Consider the following 24,872-nt stretch of genomic DNA (forward strand, 5'->3'; position numbering starts at 1 on the left):
CGCTAAATAGCAGCGCTGCAATCGCTCAATCATGACGCTGCTGACGCTGCGGACGCTGCTGCAATGGCAGCTGTGTGTGGAGTGTCGTAGTGTCCCATGTATGACTCATTGATAAGTTGTACGAGGTGAACGAGGGGAGCTATATAACCTCCTTTGAGAGGAGCGATGAGACAGCAAACAGGTGCGCGATCTGCAGGTAGTGTGGTGGAAGTGGGCTGTCGCTCTCGAAAGTGAGGATCAGTGTAGGCATTGGTGTCTGCTAAAGGGTTTGTGGATCAGTGAGTCAAACATTGCGTTTGAGGATGGAGTTTCCAGAGTTGGGACAGCATTGCTCTGAGAGCACCTGCAAGAGGCTAGGTAAGTGACTACTAGTTCCTCAGCCGATGTTCTTTCGCAAATAGGAGTCGTTTGATGGACGCGAGTTGCACGAACTTCCGATGTCAAGTTTTGTTTTTGCATTGTATCCAAGCTTTCGTTGTGCATTTACCCTATCGCGAGCTCGTCGCAGTCTAGATAAGTCTGAGTAGCTGTCGTATTTTTTGCTTTCAGATTTCCTGCCCGTGAAGTGCGACGCCTGCAGACAGATTTACTGGTACGTTTGGAGCAAAAACAATAAGCGATATTAGTGCTCGCTGGGTGACCTTAGGTGCGCTGCTTTTCTAAGCGCGAAGGCCCACTGAAGCTCGTTGCTGCCATTCCGTGTGTGTATTCAAGCGTTGGTTGGCCCGTTATGTTCTTGACAGTTCGCAGTTGTCATGAAGTGTTTAGCTCTCTCGGTTTCTAGAGCGTTCGTTTAAACGCCAGCATGTTTTCTTGCGTCGCTGCTTTTCTGCCTAGTTCATTTTGGCGTATGGTCGGAAAAACAGGCAGGATGCTGCCCAACCGCTGCTTTTGCACCATGCTTTTGCTACAGAACAATGCTAAAATGTAACAGTAGCTTATTTCTGTAGGTAAAGTGTGACGTTCTGCCTTTTGGGATTAATTCGCAGCAACGACCACTTCCAGTACCGAAATCACAGCTGTACTGTTGGCCTTAGCAAAGATGTCCAGGTGCCTGTGTGTCCACTATGTAATAGCCCAGTACCGAGCAAGCGAGGTGACCTACCTGATGTAGCTGTAAGCAGCCATATTGACCGTGACTGTCAGTCCGATCCGGCACAAGCAAAGCGCAAGGTACGTAGTTCGAACATACATACTGCTGTTTATAGAGTCAAAGGGCTGAGGCAAATATGTATTAAGTTTCTGTGGTTCCTGTGCTAGTGACCCCTGTCCAAGTGTCCTTGGTGCTTTTATGGTTTGAGAAATGGACATGTCAATGTTTGCATTAAATTTCTCTTTAATTTGCTTGCTGTTCTTTTGTTTAGGCACCACACATCATTTTTCTCGTTACCTTTTACCACAAGTGTAACTAACGTCTTTTAGTCGTGTGCGATTTACATAGTTAAGGGTAGGGCTAGTCAGCCTACTTTAATGGTGTGTATGTAACAGGTCATGTTGTATTCCCTATCGTGCAGATGCAAGAATTTCGACAGGCTAAAAAGGAGTGAATGAAACATACTTAAACATTATATGAACTGATCTAGAATTATTGAAGATGCGATGTTTAACATCACTTCCAGATATCCGTTACTGTAAGGTGCCACTGAGTGGTAACAAAATACTTTGAAATTAATGATATGACCAATGTCTAAACTGTTCCTGTACCACTCAGTGTGCAACTGACAGAAAGGAACTAAATTCCTGCTGGAATTTCTGAAACATTGCTTTGCTACTGTTCTTTTTTAAATTTGTAATAAAAGGCTTCCTTGACCATTCTCCTTGCAGGCTTATGTTAATCGTTGCTCCCTGAAGGGTTGCAAGCAGAAAGAACTGATTCCCCTGAAGTGCGCACATTGCAGCCTCAACCACTGTTTGAAGCACAGGTTTCCAGATGACCATAACTGCACAGGAAAGGGAATGTCCCCCTCGGGGTAAGTGTGCTACGGTATATACTGTAAGAATTGTCATCTGTGTAAACCTTGCTAGCATTGTGTGTAAAATGGGCTGCCTAGGTGAATGTTATCTTCTTTTTTTTTCCCCACTCTGCATTTTACAGTTAAAAGGGTGCTGGTAAGAGAAAAAAAAAACATTTTTTTTTTGTCACCTGTCATCCTGCTTTTCCTTTCTCTGCCTCTCCCTATCACCTGATTCCAAGGGTGGCGAGACACTCTAGTGACATTTCCTTCTTACCGCATAACCCGCTCTTGCGAGTTATTTTGTTGGGTGTCAGCTAAACATGACCACGTTTCCTCCCGGCAACTGGCTGACCTTGCACATGGTTGTTTACGACAGGTTGTCATTCTTTCGACATTAGGGTTGCAAGGCGGGCATGTTGGTATGTCTTATTACGGAACTAATGCAGTGCACACAATAACAGGGTGCAGAGAGAAAATGCAGTCCACATACATGGTGCTGTGTTAGTCTGCCTGTCTTGTGTTCTGAATTCGTGTGTGTTATGCTTTAGTATTGAGGTTATGTTTGGTCACAGTTAGGGAGCAAACCTGTTTTCTGGAAAATAGGTATAACTATGCACCCTGCCTGTATTTGAATAAATACTCCATGTTGATTTGTTAAGTGGTTAGCTTGTAGCACTGTTTTACTAATATTTCTATTCCATGGTAAGAAAGAAAAGCAGCTCCAGAATGCATCGGAATATATTTCTGTAAATACTTGGCGTCGTGTAATTCTTATTTTACGAAGTCTCTTCAAAGAGCCTTTATTTCGGGGCCCTAAGCAGTAGTGGGCAGTGAGACAGTGTGTCTCCAAATAAACAAAGCAATGCTCATTGTTCACTCTGAGGAGGTTAGAAAAGCTACTGACAACGTGTTTCCAAAGTTGAGTGCACATAGTGAGTAGATGAGCAGGCAGGTAGCCAGGTGGAAGAGAGAGTGGTGAAATTAACAAAGGTTAACGATGCAGATATGTAATGGAGGTTGAGGGCCACACTAACATCATAAACAGGAGCCGCAGAACATTAATTTTCGTGTGTTAATGGTGGCAACTTATGTTCACTTCTTTCTATTGTCTCTCGCAGTGACAGGTTGGCTGCATTGTGCCTTTGTTTCAGAATTGACAGAGCTCGCTCCTTGCTTTCTTCTTGGATGCTGACTTTCCGAAGAATCTGTTGCCATCGCGTAAGGATTATTGGGTCTGCCGTTACTCAGTCGTACCTGACTCGCCCACAACTTTGCTTCAGCTTAGGGGGCGGAGGAGACGTGGCAGCCCATTTCTTAGAGCAGCAGCAACTCATTTTATGGCTTGTCTCTGTGACTTGTCGCTCTGTGACTTGTTACCTCTTGCATATCTCAAAGCCAGACTGGGAAACAGCTTCAAGGGGGAGGAGGATACCCTAGAAAACCAACTTTTTTATTTCTTTAGATATCTCAATGAAATATTCAGGGTAAGTTCATAGCACAAACACTTGAAAAAAACAGGTATTATGTTTCATGGAGCTGTGCATGCTGGTTCTCATGTTGCAAAGTATATAAACATATTTCACATGGGTCCCTTAGGCAAGGCTTGGAGAATTTGCAAAATGTGCTGACCCTGTGAAATGATTCCTGAATAGGTACTTCAGGGCAGGACAGAGCCCTTTTGAAAAAATTTATTTACAAAAAAATTTTACCACAGTACTGAATTTATTGTTGTTAATTATACTTGCAATTGTCAAATCTTGACTGTTTATCACAAGTTCCTTAGATGGTATGTTTAAAACATGGGCCTATCTTGCCCTCAGGAATTTATTCAGGTACAGAATAAATAATAAACTGACATCCGATAAGCGGTTCCCGAGATATCGCAGGAGCTGTATAAAATGGGATTTTGACAATAAACCACCTCGACTGGTCAGGTATTTTCACCTGTGAGAGGACACTAAAGAGAAACTGAAAACCAGATTAGACTGATAAAGTGTCCTGCATTTGCTCTTGTTTGGCAGAAATGGTTGATTACTTGACTTGAATTGGCAGAAAGGCCGATTAAGATAACATGACTGACAAACTTCTATTTTTGAATTTGGTGCTCAAACTTCGATGCCTTTAATGTCGGTGTGACATGGATTTCGGCCATTTTCCCCAAAGGTTACCAAGTTCAGCCTATCTATACATTTGACTGTAATCCTTTATTGCCAAACAATTAACCAGAGCCAAGCAGAATAAAAAAAAATCCATGACATCATGGAAAGCTGGTGTGTGAACTTCGAGGTGGAATTGCCATGCTTTTTTCTTGCATTGTTTCTGGTTTGCAAGTCTCCATTGGCAGTAATGCGTACCTGTTGGCATACCAGAATAGTAATATGCATTTTAATGTAAGCTAAAATTTCTATTTAGTGCCCTTTGTATGGACACTAAAGAAAGTTAAGCTAAGCTGTATTAGTAAGCTACGCTTTCACAATAGCAAAGCAGTCGCAATACTTTTTAAACCCATGACGTAGCAATGACATTCTGGCTTCGAGGCTGTTATTGCACAGTTATAAAAAAAAATACATTGACCTTTGTTTTCTCTTCTAGCAATCACCCCTTCCCATCATATGAGTGAGTTTAAAGCGAAATACTTAATCAGTTATAACTGATTTAGCGTTTTTCTCTAGTACCCGATTAATGAGCAGCTCTCCTATACCTTTCGTCGAGCACACGGCAACTCTGTCTTGGGTATAGTACTACTTGGATGAACGTTCCTAGAATCGCATGCTTTTCTTGTACTCTACAGTGCTGCCGCAGTGGCCAGACTTCAGCAGAAAGCCTCCAGCCCCGTGGTCAAGCGAGTGGCCGCAGCGTCTACGTGCGGAGCACAAAGCCAGCGCGCTAGTGTGTCTCACCTGCAGACAGAAGATGAAGCCTTGGCATGGGCTCTGCAGCAGTCTCTGTATGAAGCTGAACTTCAGGGCCACAGGTAAGCCCGGGTGTTCCACCCTAGAAGCCATGAACGAGAAAACTGGGAACCTAGAGGGCCGATTTTTTATTGTCACAATCGTATGAAGCCAACAGTCAATGAAACCAAGGAAAGTGTAGTGTAAATTGCTAGTCTTCATTGAAATGTAGAAATCGTAAATAAATGGAAGTGAAAGTGGAAAAAAAAAATTAGCATAGCTTGCACTAGTGGCGCAAGGCTAAAGAAACAGCAGAGCTGATCGGCACCTAGCTGGTCCTGGCCTTACGGGTTATGCTTTTCCGGAACGTTTTGTTTATTGATCAATTATCAATTAGCTATTGATTGGCTATCGCAAGGTATTGGCTATGTATTTGGGTTAGGCTAAGTGCTACCAAGTCATTCCCAGCATTTTCATAATTTATTGATCAATTATCTATTGATTGGCTATCAATGACTGACTAAGCTTAAGTAGTCCCAACCATACTTAGCCAGGCTCAGCTTCGCTAGTTCACATGGGTATGTGTCATTGCGCTTGGACCCTTTCTGCACTACCACCAGGATCGGCCCACATTTTTTGTTCGCGGTTGACACATTATGCCCGGCTTAAACAGCTCCGCTGTTAAAAACAACATGGTGCAGGGGGGATCTAAAGCCACATCTTTGCATTACATGTGCAATGCTCTTACGAATTGATCTACTCCGGCGCCATTTTCCGATTCACTTTCTTGGGTATTATGTGCATACTAAATCTAACCCGGAGAGTGTTAGTCTGTAGTATGTGAACTTGGGAGAAGGTAACTGGCTAATAAACCCTCGTATGTTATCTGACAACATCAAAGCTGCTGTAGTTGAGGCCCTCGCTATCTAATGAACGAGAAGGGGAACTGAAGGGCCCATTTTCCTTGTTATAACCATATAAAACCAACAGACAGTGAAACCAAGGAAAGCATATGGTAAATTACTTGCTTTAAATTGAAATGCAGAAAAGATGAAGTTGATCGTGACGCCTATGGTAGAAGGATGTGCTACATCCGCAGCTATGGCCATGAGTTGTGGCGCGGCTATATCTAGTGTGCATGCAAAAATGTCATTGCAGTAGCTTGGTCGGTAAGATTATCCAACATGTAATGTGAAGATGTGAGTTCAAGTCCCAGCTATGGCAAGTGGTGTTTTGTTCGCTTTAATTTCCTTTTACTTTATTATTTTCGCATTTCAATTAAAAAACAAGTAATTTACTCTATGCCTTCCTTGGTTTTGTTGTCTGTTGTGTTCATATGATTGTGACCCTCGAAGCCAGTGACATGACTAATTACTCTGTAGAGGAAAACGTTTTTCCTCGCATGGGGCTTGAAGGCAAGAAAAAGGCACAAGAGAGCCTTTTTTTAGGTGTGTGTCATCTGTGAGTGTGTCGCTCCCTGTTACTTTCTTTTGCACTGAACTGCAGAAGATGGAAGTGTTAATGAAAGCGGCGTCCCAGCTAGGGCTTAATGGTTGTAATTTCACCGTGGGGCAGCATCAATTAATCCTCCACCTTACATGCGTACCCAAATTTTATTTGGTATGCAGCGACTGACTTGGCAGAATGCCTTGTGGCAAAATTGATTTTACAATTGGGGCATAATGTTTCTGTGCCACTTCTTTCTTTAATTTATGTTTCTTCATGGGCTTTTAGCCAAGCGTATACTACCCAAGGTAGCTCTTTTGTGTGTGTGCAGGGAAGATAAATTTGAGGTTGCTTCATATAGAGTTGAAGCTTTTAATTCTGCAGTGTGGCATTTTGCTTACACTAAACATGTTTTGATGTTCTTATGAGCATATGTAGCAGCAACAGGTCTTTACTTTCGTGCCAGAAATGCCATCCAAAGCATAATTTTTGGCAGGAAGGGTTTAGGACAGTGTTACATTTGTAATTCATTGTTATTTATCACTATTGTGCCTTGTTGCAGCACTGACCAGCATGGACGGCGGAGAAGGACATCAAGGGTAAGCATGTCAGAAATGAGCTCACTTTTGCTTAAGGGTAAAATCTAATGCTAAAAATATTAGTTTTGACAATAACAAGTACAGCAATTAAGGTAAAAAACAAAAAAAACAAGTGGCAGGATAACCATAACAGAAATAAAGTCATGTTGCCTGTTTTGGTTTTTGTCTTGGAATTTCCTTTTTACCCTTTATATACTATGTTGTTAAAGGGGGCCCTGCAACACTCTTTAAGCCTACCATTTTTGCTCAAGGCCTTTTCCTAGCATGTCAAAGAACTAATAACAAAATGAATTATGGTAATTCATGCTTGCAAACCAAGGTTATTGATCACAGAAACTTCCAACATACTACAAGCAAAATGAGAATAGCCTGCAACTATAATTTTTGTGGCTCTGGATGCCACATTTCGCTGACCCTTGACATCGTAGAGTGCCGCCCAGTAGCTGCAGAGCGTTGATTTTAGGTAAAGAAAATTGGCACACCGTGGTTGCCAAGCCTGCTCAGCCTGTTGATGGCGTCCCCATGGCTTCTTCGATCTGGCGGCCATGGTACGGTGGCTAGATGGGTAGGTGTGCCGACCGGCGCGTCTGGAGCGTAGTTCACCACTTCTCCGCGTCATGACGCGAAATTGGCGCTGCGGTCAGTAGAACGGTTCCGCAGCGCCGCGTCGTCTGCTACAGGGGGCTGGCAGCGAGCAAAAAAATAAAGCCCGTATTTTAATAGTTGTATGTCGTCTGTTCGTGTCAGTTTCAAAGGTAAAGAGCTCCGCGTCTCTCGTACTGTTTGCAAGTTCCTAAGCGATGTGGAATGTTCCAGGTCGGAAAAATGACCAGCGAGATTAGCGGCGGCTTTGCTCCACCAAAGAAGACCACCAAGGAGACTTAGTGCTTCACTCCGAACTGCAAGTCGGGCTCTAAATTTGTGAGAAAGACAGCGAAAATGTTCCGCTGTCTGACAGCGGAAATGTTCGCCCCGGGCTGCTCAGTAGCTTGCTCAGTATCGGCGACGTTAATGAGCAAGCCGTACACCGAAAAGCGTCCGTCTATGAGCTCCTCGACATTGGGAATTTGCAAGCCGCACATGAAGTGCTCAGCGCCTGCGACATCGAGCACCGCTGCGCTGCTACAGGGAAAAGAAAAGTGACTCTAGGCTTATATTCTATATAGCAGGCTATGTAGCAAGGAAGTTCCTGCAAAGAACCAAGTGCTCCGATTGATTGCTCAGGGACATTACTGAATTCAACAGAATGAGTAGGTCAGGGCTGTTGCTCCCTTTTGAAGCACTAAAAAAAAAAAAAAAATCTGGTAGCATCGCTCGAAGACGCCTTCAAGCTGTGCTTCAGTTTAAATGAGTTACGAAGGAACAGTATCGCCAACTTTACATTCTTTCTGCAGCTGAATCTTCCGAATTTGATCGGCTGTGAGCGGCACAAGAAAGAGCTCACAAACGATGTTGTGAAGTTCTATTCAATTACACGCCTTTACTTTCTTGTCAAGGGCAAGAACATGGCATGTGAAAGCATTAGGGAGAAGAGGAATCACCTGAAGCGGAGGCGTGTGCTGTGAATAATGTTATGATGTGGTGGACCAACGTTGCGACCTTGCTGGCGCTAGGCTATTTATGTTGGTGCGTCAAGTTATGAGAGCGTTTCTTGTATTTTAAATATATTCATGAATCTAGCCCAAGACGTATTGCTTTATTTTATTGCAAACAGTGAACCATATGCACTTATCAACACAATTCATCTAGTAACAATTTAAATACCGCAACTGAGGCAGCAATAAAAACAATAGCTGGATTTCTCGAAATTGAAACATTAGAACTCACTAAATATCACGTAAACACGTTTCCATATACCGTATAAAACCACTGCAGTTTTGTTTTATGCATGGAAAAAATGCATCTACGTATTTAATGCAATGAGCTGGAGCGCCGCATTTGTACCAATAAATATATGTGACCAATCGCCAAGCTAGAAAATTTACTTCAGCATATCGTGTCTTCTGAGAAGACGACAGTAACAAATTCCCCATTCTGGCTTTGCTTACTCTGCTCGAAACGCCATTGTATAACGCGTACTTCAAAGCTCGAGCGGAGGCAGCGATACTATCAAACACGCTGCTCGTCTACACAGCAGCAGCTGACGTTGCGCGCAGCTCAGCCGTTCTACTGTCCGCAGCGCCACTTCTGCGTCATGATGCGGAGAAGTGGTGAACTACGCTCGGTCGGCACACCTACCAATCTAGCCACCGTAGCCATGGCCTCTAAACTCGGGAGGCCATGGCGTCACTTCTATGGCCACAATAGCTGCTGCGAGGTGGCCATTGGTGCGCCTTGTGCTCGGCAAGTTGATGCGTCGTTGCCATAGTTGCAATTGGCTGTGTGATAATCAACAATACTTAAAATGGTTGTAAAACAATGCTGTATATAAATTTTGCACAGTGCTCACAACATCGGTGAACACCGTGAATTTAGGTGAAACCTAAATTGCACATTACATCTTCAACCAATGATCATAGTCATAGTGCACTCACCGATGACATGTCCGTCGCATGAAGTGCACGTAATCGTCGTATCATGATGTTGCTTTCGGTGCTGTCCAACAAGCTTTCTCAGGAGTGTTGCAGGGCTCCGTTAAGCTTAAGTAAATATCATCAGATGAAAGTCGGTACCTTGTTTTTACCCTGTTGCGGTGGCTGTGGCATTCAAGCGGTCAAGCGGCCATTTAAGCAAGCAAGCTGTCATAGGCTCGCTTCCCAGATGTGGTCCAATGTAATCCAAAACCTGTAATCCGGTGTCGCTCACAACCGAAACCCCAGATTTTAATTCACTTTAACCTTATTTCTTGTATATGTGATCTTTTGCTGCATTCCCGCCTTAAGTGCCCTCTTGCAAGTTTAAGGATGTACCAATTGGTGACGTTAATTCAGTAACGGACATCATTGCTCACTAATTACCTGTGCCTGGAGCACTGATTGGTTGTGCTTGAACAATTACATAATGCACAGCTGTCGCACTCATGTAAATATGCCCTATTGGCCTAAAAGCAACAAGCTGACCGCTTAGTCATACAATGCACCCTAAGTTAATTTTACCTTCTTCCTTTTTATCTATTCTTTCACAGCAAAAGTCTGAGAAGGGCTGCTTTGTCTCCTAGACGACATGTTTACGCCTCTTTGACACGCAGTGTGGCCACCGCTGCGCACTCCGTCCAGTGGCCTCAATATTCTGCACTTGTTGGGCTCTGAAAAATTGTGTGCCTTTCGTCACCCTTATTTTTATTGTTGCTTTCTTTTTTTCCGGCAGATTGTCGGACATTCCCATTTATCTTGCTATATATATTAATGGCGTATTTGACTGGTCATATTGAGAGCACTCTGGCAGTGCTGCTAAGATTGTGCAAGACAGCCTTAATTACGAGAACAAGTGGGTCGAATACCTTATAATTGGGCTTCATTATCGCCATCTCGAGCCACTTATTTGCCATCATACACAACCGTTGAAGCATTGCCAGACTGCTCTGAAATTACCAGTCGAATATAGCATAAGTTACCACACTCCAAGAGAGCCATCTTTGTTTTTAAAAGTCTTTATTATTGAAATAAAAAGCTGAATGTATCTTCCATGTGTGTCACATTTTTTTTTGTGTGTGTGTGTTTGTCCCAGCTCCTTTTTTTTTTTGTTATTGTACATGTGGGATTGACATGAGCAACTTCCATTCAACAATTGTTAAAAAAATGCCGGTGTCATGGTCCTCGCACCTAACGATGCAAGGGCCCTGGGCTTATTTTGTTCATCTTATCTGGTACATGCAAATGACAGCTTTTTAACAAACATATAACTACACAGGAGAAAAATACATCTTATTACAACAGCAACATCTTTCTCTCTCTCTCTCTTCCTGTAATTGTGAGATATACTGTGGATCATTCTCAATGCAGTACTGCGATGACAAGCCAGCTCTTGGTAATGTTCTTTATTGCTACAACCCCCGCCCCGACCAGGCTTAATGAGAATGTGAAATTATCAGTGCTCAGATAGTTTTCTTTTTTTCTGACTCTTGAGATTCTGTGATGGTGTCTTGTATTGCTGGCCTTGCACGAAAACTCCCTTAAAAGCGCGAGCATCTGTCCATGTTTAAAATTGCACGTCAAAAAAATTGCACCACAACAAAAAAACCAAAAAGAGTGTATAACACACAGGAAGAACTCCTCTTCCATTCGACGTACAAAATGCCATTTAAATGCTCTGTTATAACAAGTTTTCTTGAAAATGAGCCAGCTGAACTACGGTAACAACAAATATATCTAGAAGTTCTCGCACAAACATAAAACTTGGGCGTTCAACAATACATTCCACTGAGAAGGTATATCAGCAGAAATATTCGTTTTTCGCGAGCACTTTTTGTGAAAAGAAAATGAAACATCTAGTAAGGTCCTTCTTTCTTTTGTCTTTCTTTTTTTTTTTCCAATGTTGGCCATGATGGACACGAGATTAGCAGTAAAAAGTGCCCAGGATGCTGCTCGAGGGTTTGTTAGTTAGTACCTGTGATGTTTCCTGTGCACTCAACCAAAAGTTTAAAATCAAAAACGGTGGCTGACTAATGGAGTAGCACACGAGGAATAAGGATTATAAACAGGGATAAGGTGCCTCAGAAAGGCTGGCCAACGTTTCGATAGGAGGACCTATCTTCGTCAAAGGCGGCCTCGTCATCCTCGGCGGGTTAGTTTTAAAGGGTTAGTGGAGTGACGTCACGTCGATGTCGGCTGTGGCTGGCTGTAAAGGGAGAGACTCTCTTTACAGCCTCTCCCTTTACAGCCAGCCACAGCCGACATCGACGTGACGTCACTCAACTAACCCTTTAAAACTAACCCGCCGAGGATGACGAAGGCCGCCTTTGACGAAGATAGGTCCTCCTATCGAAACGTTGGCCAGCCTTTCTGAGGCACCTTATCCCTGTTTATAATCCTTATTCCTCAACCAAAAGTTTGTGTGTTTTTGTTATACATTAAAGAACTTTAGTTTTAATGTTGTCAGATAATATTGGACCTCATTCATACAGCCATAAGAATGGTAGATTTGCGAGCTCCATGACTGGGGACAAGGTCTTGAGCAAAAAATAGAGAATTTGTGAAACATGCTGGAAGAAAACATGCATGCTCATATGTGCTGTTTGTCCATGTTTCACCGAAATGCCATGTTTCGTCAACAGTTCTTGCCTTGAGCCCAACCTTGCAAGTCTATTCCAGCAGTTAAAGAGTTAGTGATTAAAAATACAACAAGGGTGCGTGATCAGCCATTCAACTTGGAAGTAATATTCAACTCTTGGCTGCTTAGCATGTTTGGATGCTTGCAGTGATTCATTATTTCACTCTGTTGAATGTGCATGCCTCCACAGATTTGAAAGAACTGAACAAGCTAGTGCTTAACTAACATATCAGCATCAGAGTGGAAACTTTGATCATTTCACGAGACCAACTGAGATGCGGTGCCTGCGTTCCATCGGGACTGAAATTGTCCACCTGCATGCATTTACTTGTTCTATAAAAGCTTTCTCAAGAAATGGCAATGCTGAGACACTTTTCCTTTCATCTTGTGGCCACCATGGCTGGAGACATGTCGCAAAAGCTTTGTACGAGGTTGACAGACCTATTTTCTATATCTGCAACATTCAAGAGATACATATCGTACATGTGTATGAATGCGTGTCGGCTGACACGTTTTTCAAGGCAACTCTGTGAGATAGTGGACAGTAAAACAAAAAAGCTTGGACATCCCATTCTTAATATACTTGTAAAAAAAAAAAAAGATAAAAGCTTGAGTATCGTTTATGGTTTCCCTTTTGTGATCTCCCTATCTTGTAGTCCTGTGCTGAATCCTACAATTTTACAGCCACTAAAAAAGAAAAAGAACAGCACGTGCAACAGACAGCAGCACACACTGGCCAACAATTGTCGCGTTACCACGCTGATAAATGGAAGGCTCACAAGCTTTGGGGTGCACAGATTTTAGAGCTGCAGCAGCGATCGGCAGATGTCTGAGGGCTGTACAACGAAGCTTTCAACGGCAATTTCACGCTTACATGGTGCAACATCCAGCATTGTGCCTCCCTACAAAGCAGAACATTGGATGACATTTCAATGCTTCTGGTGGTGCTTGTAGAATATGCAAGGTGTCATCAGCTGAAATTAATGCATCAAATTCCAATTCAGGGCATTGAAAGCCATGTTGAAATGTGTGTTCAGTGGTCTACAAAAGTAATTATCAATAAGCCAACATGGAAGTGTTAGTGGTTCGCGAGACTGTAAATGCTTTCGGATCCTCAACATGAAAACGACACCCCCTTAATTCCTGATGTACTCAACAAATGCATTACGACGGGATATCGCAAAGTGGAAAAGCTCGCAAGTACTGTATTAAGTGGTAGTGTGAATGGATATCGCATGAAGTTTGTTTTACACTAATGGTGTGTGAGGTGTTAGCTTGTACTGTATTTCCTTATGCTAATTATGCGATATAAAAATTACGGAGATCGTTCCCTGCCTGCTAAATGATTACTAAGCTTACACCGAGTTCCACAGCTCCAGCCAATACGCAATATCTTGTCCTTGAAAATGTTTTTTAGTACAGCCTCGAGAATTTACGCTTGCTGATATTACCCGAGCGCTGCTGCATGGCTCTGTTAAAAAACTTCATCATGCACAGGATTTGGCCCATGAATTTGAATGCTCACCAAACTCACAGCATTGCAGAAACTGCACTTATTTTGCAAGTTGCAAATCATGGAATTCCTTGATGGCTTCAATCTGAGCCAAACACCAATCCACGTCGCTTTAGAGAACACTTCCTTGCATTCTTTCGCTTACAACAGTACTGCAAAAGCTTGGTGGGGAACTTGCGTTCGCTCTTGTTCCTTAAAAAAATATTATGGCTGCCAAAAAAAGGAACAACTCAGTAGTGGGAACAAGCCATATACGATCTGTGTGCTCCCCCACAACGCCAATCGTCGGGCTCACAAATGTGCACAGCATCCTGTATGACATTCCTGAGCATTGTGACCCACAGCTGCACCTTGTTCTCATAAAGCCTGCTGACTATATTTCTTCTGAAACATGGTGCACCTTGTATGGAGGCACACTTCGTCTGCCCAAGCGAGATCTGCTTGCACCAGAAGACCAAAATGAGCTGATTGATGGACTATATTTTGGTCCCTATGGGCCGTGTGAGGGAAAAAGAAAGCTTAAAGCAGGATGTGGTAGCACCACTGTTGCAACGTTTCCTCACCATGAAAGGAAAACGTCGGGGCAGCATTGGCCAGTGCAGATGTGTTAGCAGGTGCCGAGCTCTTGCTCTTCGACCTTTCGTTTTCTTCCAGCTTATTCTATGGCTATCGTAAATGCAGTTGTGAGAGAGCGCCCTAATGTGAGAACGGCTCTAGGCCATTCAAGTGGGCCGAGAGCGGAGAAAGGAAGCAGCCTCAGGCAAGGGGAGAGAAAGGGCAACAACAAAAACAAAAAGGGAGGCCACATTAGGAGCTGTCCAGTGAGCGAAGAGTCCGCATGAGTGCCGTCAGTGTTGAAGCCAGGTCTGTTGCTTGGTGCATGAGTGAACCCACGGTGGCACCATCAACCGCCCCGGTGGCACGTGCGTATGCCACTGCCACTGCTTTGACTTGTTCGACCAGGGATGCCCAGGCGGGGCCAGAGAGGGCCAGCTGCTCAGCAGCTGCACACATGCTATCCAGCAGCGACATACACGCGGCCAGCTGCGCGGTCACTTGCTCAGAGTTCTCGCTTGCACTGCGCACAAACACCTTGGAAGCAGTCACAAACTGACGCGACTTGGCAAGCAGGGCCTCCCTGGCGTGCCTATCGCTAGCCGAGGTAGCAACGTCGCCTCGAGCGTCCCCAGCCTTGAGGGCATTTTCGAGCCGTAGCACCATTCCGCAAACCTCCTCCTGTGCGCGCGTAAAAGGAGAGTCTGCTGCAGGCTGCTTTGAGCTGCCGGCATCGCCTGCAGCCTGACATCTGGGGCAGGCTGCTGGCGGGCTGCCCGAACTAAGTGGAGAGCAGGTGCAGCCGTTGATTCCGTTCAGGAGACAGGCAGCACTGCTAGATTCTGAGTGGAGAGAGCTGCTGCGCTGGTGATAGCGCCCGTGTGAGCTGCTGCTCAAATGGCGGCCACCGGCCCGGCCAACAGAGCCGGCGCGCAGCGACCCTGCCCTCCGTGTGGCCAACGGACTCGAAGAAGAGTGGGGGCTGGCCGATCCAGAGCGTGCAAAGCCAGCCTGGTCCAAAGCACCTGGCAGTGGCTGCTTTGGCTGATCCTGGAGGAACAAAAAAAAAAGAAAGAAAAAGAAAAGGTGCTGACAATAGTGCAGTTGATATACAATGCAAAAATCACATAAGCGCAGACCTGCGATGAATAAACAAGGGGCTTGTTTTTGAGCATATTTATCAGCTATACAAATTATCCATGGTTGTACTCCTATGATAGTGCATTGACTGCTTAGTTATCTTCCAAGACGGCAAACCAACTACATGCATGCTGAGCTACTATTCCAAATTATGAGGACGGGTAGGCTTATACAGTTAAACATGCTTACAACGAACCTCCATATAACGAATTCCTGGATTTTATTCCCCGCCGTTACTCCATAGAAGCACATGTATTTGAGACCTCTACGTAACGAAGTTGCAGCGGGAGACCCCCTCGAAATAATGAATTTTCCCCGCCGACAACCTAGAGATTTCGCCCTGAATTTTTTTCATTTTTGTGCGAGCAGCAACCGGAAGCACCTTCACCGCCGCGATGAAATGCGAAGCGGTGGCGTCGCGCTTGGTGCGCTCGAATTCACGGCGACAGCGAGGCGAGAGCAAGCGCACGTGTGCGTGTGTGCGCAAGGCGGGCCTGCATCCCTCGACCCAGTGATCTTGCCACCGCGGGCGTGACCTTTCCCCCTCCCTTCTTTCAAACCTGATCCCGCTGCTCAGGAGTACGACCCTAAATTTGCGCTACCATATCGCCATCGGCATTTCAATATGGCCGCCTCCTACGACTTCGAGCCTAGCTCCCATAGCTTCGACCATGTGCTGTAGTACGTGTGCTTAGGCATTAGTCTTACCAATTTAGTTAAACAGCGAATCTTTTACAAGTTTATATGGCCTATAAAACTACTATCCTTACTTCGTATAGCTGTCTGCTAATTTGCTGTCGCAATCGATGCTGACTTTTTTGTTCATCGCAACTTTAGTGTATTGGGAGCAAATCTTGAGCAATAGTTGTATTTCTGTATGAAAGCATGATGTGCACGGTACTGTAAAGGATTTTTTTTCTTCTCTTTTGGTCACGGAAAACGGGTGTGCATTACAATCGAGGGCGCGTTAGAATTGAGTAAATACGGTAAGAGTTTCTTTTTTTGAATTTTCATGCCGAACCTGCCTATAACGAAATCCTCTTTATAACGAAGTTTTTCGGGAATTTGTCAAGTTCGTTATATCCAGGTTTAACTGTATTATAAATTTTGAGCAGCACCTCTTCACCCATTACCGAAGCAAATTCAACAACTGGGGTGGAGAGAATAGCAGACTAGGCATAGTGTTTTTGTCTTACTCTTGTAGACTTGACACTTATTGGCAAGCAGCAAGATAATTTTCTAACTGAGCTTATTTTATTCAGATGCTATTAGATTTAGGTACCTCTGTTGGGAACATTACTGACTGCTAACCTGTAAAAGGGACAGACCAGGAGGCAGTGGAGGCTTTCCTGTTGTTCCTTTTCTATTCAAACCTGGGCTCGTGGGACCCTGGAGATTCGTCCACGAATGTGACCGAGCCACTTGCCGCTGGGCTAGCGAACTTCCAGAAACCTGGATGTTGTCGCAGCTCCCTGTACGGTCTCGCTTTGGTGCCGTCCCAGCTGCTGCCAAATCAAAGCTACCGCCGCCGCCTGCCACCCTCCGCAGTCTTGGTGGCACCCGCGGTTTGCCAAAAGCCACATCTTCGTACTCGTGAAGCCCATTCTGAAGTGATTGCGGGGCCGAGTGTGTTTCCTGCAGCCCTCTAGAAAGCTCGCAGTTCTCATACGTGTGGCTATCATCAGAACCTCGCCGCTCTCTCACTGTGGGATTTGGTGGGTTGGCGGGCTCGAGCAGGCTGCCATACGACAGCACCTTGAGGCTCTCAAATGCAGGTGGCTCCATGGCAGGACTGTTGGCTGCCGTACTGGCACCACCTATTATGCGGCGCATGTCCTCGGAGGCACGCTCAAAACGGGCCAGCACTTCGTTCTGCTCTTCATCGCAACTAGGGGGTGGTGGTGGAATAATGTACGAAGCGATGTCATCATCGCCATCTGGCAGCAGCATTGGGGGCATGTCATCCGATAACGTTGGGGGCGGGGGCACAGTCACACTCGCGATGAAACTCTCCAGATCTTGGCAGCCCAGCTGCTGAAAAATGGCATCGCAGCCCAGCTCGTTGCCCGACGCACGCATCTCTGTCAGCGCATCACAGAGGTCATCCAATTCGGCCACTACACGTGCCGAGTCGACCTGGTCGGTGTCGGTAGCCGGCAGTGTGCAGTCTGTGCAAGAGACAGAAGAGACAGAGACCAAATCAGACACTGTGCGATGCTTCGGCCAGATTAGAGCTGTGAAGAGTATTGCCTATTCGACAGCAGACTATCGTTTCCACCTTCGAATTCCTTACTTCATGTGGCATTAGTATTCAGCATGTTTGAAAATGAAAGTTATGCTCTTAGTGCAGACAAGACTGCACCTGTAGTCAGTTTCTCCCATAATTAAAAAGAACCCACACGAAAGAAATTACTCAAGACTAGTGCAGGAAAAGATTTGCCTGAAATTAAGGATACCTGAGGGCATTTTTTCATTGAGTGACAAATTGACCAACATGCTACAACGTGATAGAAAAAAGAAAAGGAAAACAATGTATGCTTATGCTCAACAGTGCCTATTCTTTCAATTGTATTGTGCTGTCTGTTGTCATCCTTGTTGGCAATAAAAGCAATCTTTCTATGCCTAATTTGCCGAAGCTACCGTTGGTCACATTTCTTTGTGGTCTGTTTGTGTGTCTCCATTCACATCATTATACTATAGTAGTGTTCTTTATTGTGCATGAATGTTGCACATGTCTTAAAACTAGGCCAAATAGCTACACTCGTTAAGTGCAATGCACGACAGTAATAACAGCAGCAGTTTCCACGCCTAAATTCCTACCCTAGCACTGCAAAGATCAAGTGATGAACTAGGCAACAGACATGTACAATGGAATCTCGTTGGTGTTTCATTTTATTTTTTCATGATTCTGCATAATACGTTTTAGTGGATAATACGTTTTTTTCCCTTTTCCCGGCCATTGTCACATAGCAGCAATGTATTTTTATACAGTTATTGCGATCACATTTTTAATTTAATTTCATTTATTTCTCCTTAAGGGCCTGAAAGCATTACATAAGGGGGGACATAAAGGCATGTAAACTTCAATTATATTGAACAGAAATGCTAAAATAGACCAAAAATACAGTCAGTGAAGTAAAAAATACAATTGAGAATACATAGAAAATATAAAAGGTAAATAATAGAAAAAAAAGTCAGAGCAGATAGATATTTATTAAAATAAGTTAGTGTAGGGAACAGTGGTTGTCTGAGGCTGTGTGATGGATTCTTAGTTTTTTGCAGAAATCTTTGCGTTCAGTGTATGCCACTATGTGTTCTGGGAGGGAATTCCACAGTACTATTGCATTAGGAAAAAAACATGAGTTGATAGATGCCGTGCAGCCGTTTACATGCGCTATTGCCTTGGTATGGCTGAGTCGAGAGGAAGCTCTATACTGTGGCTTTAGTAGCACGTGGCGTGATTTTGGGTGATAGAAGAAAGAGTAGAGTAGGCAAAGGCGAGGTATGATACGGCGTGAGGCCAGCGATGACAGACCAAGTGATTGCTTGAGTGACGAAACACTGACGTAAGAGGAGTAATCTGAGATGGTGAAGCGAGCAGATCGGTTCTGGATTGATTCCAAATGCGCGGTTAGATATACTTGTGAGGGATGCCAAATGGACAACGCATATTCTAGTTTCGGATGGACGAACGTTATGTATGCCAGTTTTTTAACCTCTGGTGGTGCAGTGCTCAAATTTCGATGTAAGTAACCCAGCATTCGTGATGCATTGGAACAAATAATTTCTATGTGGCTTTTCCTGTGGCGATGGCAATGATGTCATATGTATTCAAGGTATTTGTATGCTGATGCGGTTTCAACAGAGGCATTATTCATCGTGTAGGTGTTGGTAATGAGGGTGTGCTTGCGAGTAAATGTATTTGATTTGCACTTTTTGAGATTTCGCGGCATATGCCATTTGTTGCACCAGTCGTCAATGATATGTAGGTCAAGTTGTAATTGCAAGGAGTCTTCATAAGAGTTAATTGGATTGTAAATAACACAGTCATCAGCAAATAGCCGTAGTTTTGTGGTAATGTTAGCCGGTAGGTCGTTAATATATATTAAAAATAACAGTGGTGATAACCCAGCACCCTGGGCTACTCCTGAAGCGATGTCGGTTAGCGGCGAGCGATTGTTATTAGCTGAAGTGAATTTCTTGCGACCATTGAGAAAGTGCTCGATCCATGAGATTAGGTTCTGTGGTAAGCCGAGGTTAGAGAGTTTACTAAGCAATAGAAAATGAATTACAGTTTACACTTTTAATTACACTTTAAGAATACAATTTCAGGTTTTCACCTGAAGTTGTATAATACGACTGCAGAAGTGGACCTTCACTAGTATTTTTAAAACACGTAGCTTTATATTTTAGTGTACTAGCTTAAATAACATTCCAACAACCCACACACAACAGGTTAAGGCCCAGCCACGCTGGAAGAAAAACTATCACTGCTCAGATGAATGAGGAAACGGTGGCTTCTTTTTTTTGACTTGCAGAACTTTTTTTACTGACATTGAAAAGAAGGAAGTTCAGTGCAAACTGCTGAGCTATTTTCACGTTGCTGAAATAAAAGTGCACTGACTGTGGTTCGTGTGGCATTGAGCGATGCTGCTCCACATAACATGTTATGTGGAGCAGTATCACTCGACACCACATTAACCTTAACTATTGAGTTTGTCATGCCTGTTGAGATACCTTTTGGAGCTTGCTTTGGGTAATAAGATTTTTGGATAATATGTTTTATTTCCCGGTTGCTGTAAAGATTGTGTCAACGAGATTACACTGTACTAGATTACCTACAGTATTTTCGCGCGTATAACCCGCACCAAAAATTCAAAAAAGTCGGCAGTAAAGTTGGGGTGCGGGTTATACGCGAATTTTACTTGGAGGCGTGGCTTCACGGCCAGGTGTCTACACGGCAGCGCAGCGCGAGCTGCCATGTAGTTACCTGGCCTCGAGGCAAAGTTCTCCGACATTTAGTTTCGTTGTCTCCTAGGAAATCCTACCCTCTCCCCACCACTGCGTGTTGAAGATCCCTTCTCCCATCCATCACGGTCGTCCATTCCCCTCCTTTTTAAGGTCGGCATTTTGCGTATAGCGAATAATGCACGTGGCACCGGCGAACTCGTACGTCACCCGCTCCCGTGGCGCTCCCTCAGTTCACACGAAGCGCTTCGTGATACGGCATTGCCAATGCGAGTGCTGCTCCAGCCGCACTGTTATCCTCAGTCACGTGAATGCTAGCTGCGCATGCAAAGTGATCCGATTTGCGTCAGGTGTCACGTGACTGATTTGTCCACGATGGCGTACGTCGTGTGAATCCAGCTTTATCAGCATCGCAGAAGGGGGGGGGGGGAGGACAGACCCGCTGGCCGATGATACGATGATGTGGACGAGTTGTGTATCCGTGAAAGGACTGTTTTTGCAAAGATTTGAGCGTTTTTGCATGCAGTTATTACCGCAGGTTATACGCGCGGATATTTTTTTTTTCTTTCCCGGCTGTTGTAATTGGGGGTGCAGGTTATACGTGGTGGCGGGTTATATGCGGGAAAATACGGTATTTACATGAGCTGAATCCATTTTATTCTTTGCTCAACATGTGTTTTGCAGTTTGCAACTAAAGAAATCTTGACAAAACTGAAATCCGGCTTTCTGTCATGTGAAAGCTGCATCAGCTGCACTGTGAAAACATGTGTGACTGTTTGTGACAGTAGCAAATGCATATCTGCAAGTGGCGTGTGACAGTTCAAAGACAACTTATTCAGTCTGGTGGCGTGCTGTTAAGGACTGGCAGTACAGTCACTGGCAATGAAAATGTCAAAGACCTTTTGACTTAATCAGTGATTGCCCTACAGTGACAGTGTGCACAATAAATAATTTTCCTGTGGCCTGGCTAAGAATGACAGGCGTGCTGTGGTGTATGTGTGCACGAATGGTCTGTATTTTTCATCATAAAGCTGCAGATCCAGGACATGCATAAATAAAAAGATTCTCCATGGCTTATACAGTTCATCAATTCCATTCCCGATTCTGCATACATTCTTTGTTCCCATCCCCCAATACATTAACCGTGTACGAAAGAAGCTTTGTTTTCACTATCTGTGTCACACTTCCCAGAGTTCACGAAACTGAAACGGAAGCGCACAGCAAAAGAAAAGGAATAATGAGACGCACTTGTCAAGGCAGCATGACCCTGGAGACCACGGTCTGAGAAAGGCATTGGAGGCACGTCCAGCGTGCCTGGGACATCCCCCATGGCATCTGCATCAGGTGTCATCGGAGGTGGAATCATGGTCAGATCAATAATGTCTGGGTCCAAGTACAACGTTCCCTCATCGAACGGAAGCTGGATGTCAGGGTTTGACTGCAGCTGCTTGAGCAACTCGAGGAGGTCACGGTCTCCGGATCCTATTCCTGGCAACATGTCCGGACTGTGAAGGCCAAAACTGGAGCCACTGCGTCCACGCTTGTTTGGAGCAGACGGCTCGGTCGTTGCAATCAGTCTCGAGGTCCGGTGGAGAGGGCTCTGCGTTGGCGTGCTGAAGCTGTCAGTGTCTGACTCACTCGCTGCTTCATCTGGAGCCATAGCTGCAACTTCGTTAAGCGCTTCTGACACGTCATCCAGTTGCGTGAGCAGCAAGAGCGAGTCGGCTGCACGGATTGTGGGGCCGGCTGTCTCACGCTCGTCACTGCTGGTCGACTCGTTGGCTGGAAGTGGTGGCCGGTTTGGTGGCCGGTTGCTGTCAGACAGATAGCTCTCAGCATCTGCTACCATACGCCGCATCTCTGACACCCGACGCAGCACCTCCTCGTTCTTTACCTGCAACGACAGGATACGAGTCAAGTCCTGCACTTGCGGACATGTCACAGTGTTATTTCCACTCTTAAGATTTCTTGTGGTTGCTGTTATACACAGATTGTAAAGTTTCTGACTGATAGAGTAACTAGAGTCGAATGGAATTTCAGGTTTGACCTTGAACCACAACTGCAGTGTTTGCATGTCGGAGTCAGACTTTCAAGCATGTTGTATCATCACCTTTCTGCCTATCAGATTAGAAAATGATGACGTGCTGTCCCTCATAAATGGTTTGCAAAATGTGCTGTTGCCTGCATATATAATCTGAAAACATCAACTAAACAGCTAATATGTGTGTGTGCTCAATGCTGCGGTTGCCTCTTGTTAACAGATGTACCCTTTGCAACTAACTGCTTGGTGCGCACATAGCACCAGTTGCACTTTCAATCTGAGGCTCACAATGTCATGTAGCCATGTAAAACCATAAGTACATGAGCACAACGGCACATGGCGCCATAGTATTATGCAACGGAATCAAACCGAGTGACCTGAAACAGTGGCCCAAAGCCACCCCATGCAATCCATCATTTTTTTAATGTCATTGCCACACCCAAAGGAAGCTCCTGATTCAAAATTTCTGAAGCCTTGTGACCACCCTGCGACTAGCCCTAAACCTGCTTGCTCACACTGAATGCATTAGAGTTTTCTTTAGGGAACCAAACTCAGCAGTTATATCGTTTTACCATTGTACGTGCAAAGATGTGGGTTCATATCCCACCTACGGCCAGTTGTTTTTTCGTCCACTCTCATTTTCATTTGTTTATAATTTCCACATTTCAATTAAATAAACAAGTAATTCCCCCAAAGCTTTCCTTGTTGTTCTTGTCTGTTGGCTTTATGTGGTTGTGACTATGAAAAGCTATGTATGTCGAGTCTATGTGCTGTCCCTTAGCATCTTCACACTAAAGCAAACAATAGTGTTTATGTAAAACAGTTTTGAACACTGCAGTTTGTGCACACCTTAATGGGTCGTGGGAACATGTGCAAGCTCACTGCCTTTCATTGTCATGCTGAAAGCAGGCCCACACTCACTTCAAGTACAACAGGCTCCTCCTCCTCCTCTTCATCGTCATCGTCCATGATGTCGAACTTGACTGATCGTTCCTCCGAGTCGTCGTCTGCTGTGGAAGACGCAGAGTCCGAAGCCTGCTGGTGGCCATTGGATGTGAGCAGCAGGGAACGTTGTTCCAGCTTGCTGGCACCGAGCACAGGCGAGCGAAGAACCCGGCTCGGGCTGAGCGGCTGCAAAGGACTTGTCTCGTTCATGTTATGGTCCACCGAGTTGGACAGGGCCACCAGAGAGCACTGCTCCCGCGAGCTGCTTCGCGACATGCCGCGGTCGGGAAGCTGCAGAAGAAATGAGTTTGAAGAAATAAGCGAATTTCTACATACCACACTCTTTCTTGCCCCACTTTTTTTTTTCTTTTCCTGCTAGCAAGCGTGTGCTATCGGGGAAAAATGAAATGCAATCAAAAGTGCAGGCATCAGTCACATTCTGTGCACAATTTATAGGCCACTGTTTCATTTGTTGGAAAGGTTCATGCTCTTTCACAAGCTCCGGTGGCCACAGCTGGCAAATGAACTGTTTATGAGCTGATGGTATGTCACTGAATCACGTGGTAACAAAACTTACTAGTAAATTGCTGTGCTTTGTTGGTGTGAAATTTAATAACAAGTGCTACTGTACTACAGGACAAGTCAGCCTAGCATGTGCAGCGTAATACAGAACTATAAACTTCTGTTCTTCACGTCAACTACTCGACTTTTATTAGTATTACACCAGTGCTCACTTTTACCTAAATGTAATTTGTGAGTTGCAATGACTGCATTTCTTTGTCTCCTCCCGGTAGAACATGGCACCACAATGACAACCCAGCGGATCATACTAACAGCTAGTGTGAAGCCTCACAAGCTTACCTCACAGGGAACATAAGTTGGGGGCGGCAGGGACAGGTCCACGCTCTTCACCACTGGGCCATTTGGAGTCTCCTCCGAAGGTGTATAGCTCCAGGGTGTTGGGCACACAATGTGAGTTCCATGGAAGCACGGAGCTGCAAGATTGCCACACATTGTGTAAGGATTATTCTGCACCAACAGAGCACTTAATTTACTTGATTACTGCAGGTACCCAAAGCACGTAACCAAATACCTGAGCACAAATGCAACAAGAGTCCATATCACTGCCTGCAAGCAGTCAGCTGAAAACATCAGTACTAGTGCACGTCCTATACTGTGAATTATTGTGATGGTTATCACCGATAACCGTAATAGCCACCCTAACCGCAGCCAACATGGCGGCACCCATTCAGCCCAGACTGTCCACTTTGATTTGAATTCGCACATGTTACTGGCTCTCCTCGCCCTGACAGCAACAAATAAATGGCAAAAGCCGTCATCACTATGTATCATCTCACGCTGAGGGCAAAACGTTAGGTATGTTTTCTCGTTATTATTGAGATCGGCTGTCTGTTTTGACGCTGGTAGGACTACAGAGGCAGCACCAAGTAGTAGATTTCCAGTAAGTAGATGTTGCCACACCATTAGCACTGGTGATGCATTGACGATGCAGAACGCTATGAATGCTTAATTGGCAACTGCAACATCAATTTACTACTGCGCCCTAGTATGGTACGTGATGACGGGGCGAGCAAACGCCAAACATACACC

At 44.7% G+C, this 24,872-nt stretch overlaps 2 protein-coding genes across 6 annotated transcripts in view; one reads left to right on the forward strand and one right to left on the reverse strand.

Annotated features, from left to right (window-relative positions):
* The first annotated feature begins 47 nt into the window (after positions 1–47).
* On the forward strand, positions 48–10,514 carry LOC119449748 (AN1-type zinc finger protein 2A-like). Its single transcript, XM_037712999.2, has 7 exons — positions 48–357; positions 550–592; positions 990–1,173; positions 1,825–1,970; positions 4,747–4,929; positions 6,855–6,891; positions 10,016–10,514. The coding sequence occupies exons 1-7, from the start codon at positions 303–305 to the stop codon at positions 10,046–10,048; spliced, it is 681 nt and encodes a 226-aa protein (XP_037568927.1). The 5' UTR covers positions 48–302; the 3' UTR covers positions 10,049–10,514.
* The window catches only part of LOC119449743 (uncharacterized), a 392,329-nt gene continuing 377,921 nt past the window's right edge, over positions 10,465–24,872 (reverse strand). For all 5 annotated transcript variants that reach the window (XM_049665418.1, XM_037712988.2, XM_049665417.1 and 2 more), the window contains 5 exons: positions 24,123–24,256; positions 23,238–23,552; positions 21,524–22,169; positions 16,619–17,475; positions 10,465–15,217 (listed from right to left, as the gene is read on the reverse strand). In XM_049665418.1, coding sequence (XP_049521375.1) covers positions 14,420–15,217; positions 16,619–17,475; positions 21,524–22,169; positions 23,238–23,552; positions 24,123–24,256 — 2,750 coding nt within the window. In that variant the 3' untranslated portion in view covers positions 10,465–14,419. The remainder of the gene's footprint in view (positions 15,218–16,618; positions 17,476–21,523; positions 22,170–23,237; positions 23,553–24,122; positions 24,257–24,872) is intronic.

This window comes from Dermacentor silvarum, chromosome 4 (assembly GCF_013339745.2).
Source record: "Dermacentor silvarum isolate Dsil-2018 chromosome 4, BIME_Dsil_1.4, whole genome shotgun sequence".
Classification (NCBI taxonomy): domain Eukaryota; kingdom Metazoa; phylum Arthropoda; class Arachnida; order Ixodida; family Ixodidae; genus Dermacentor; species Dermacentor silvarum.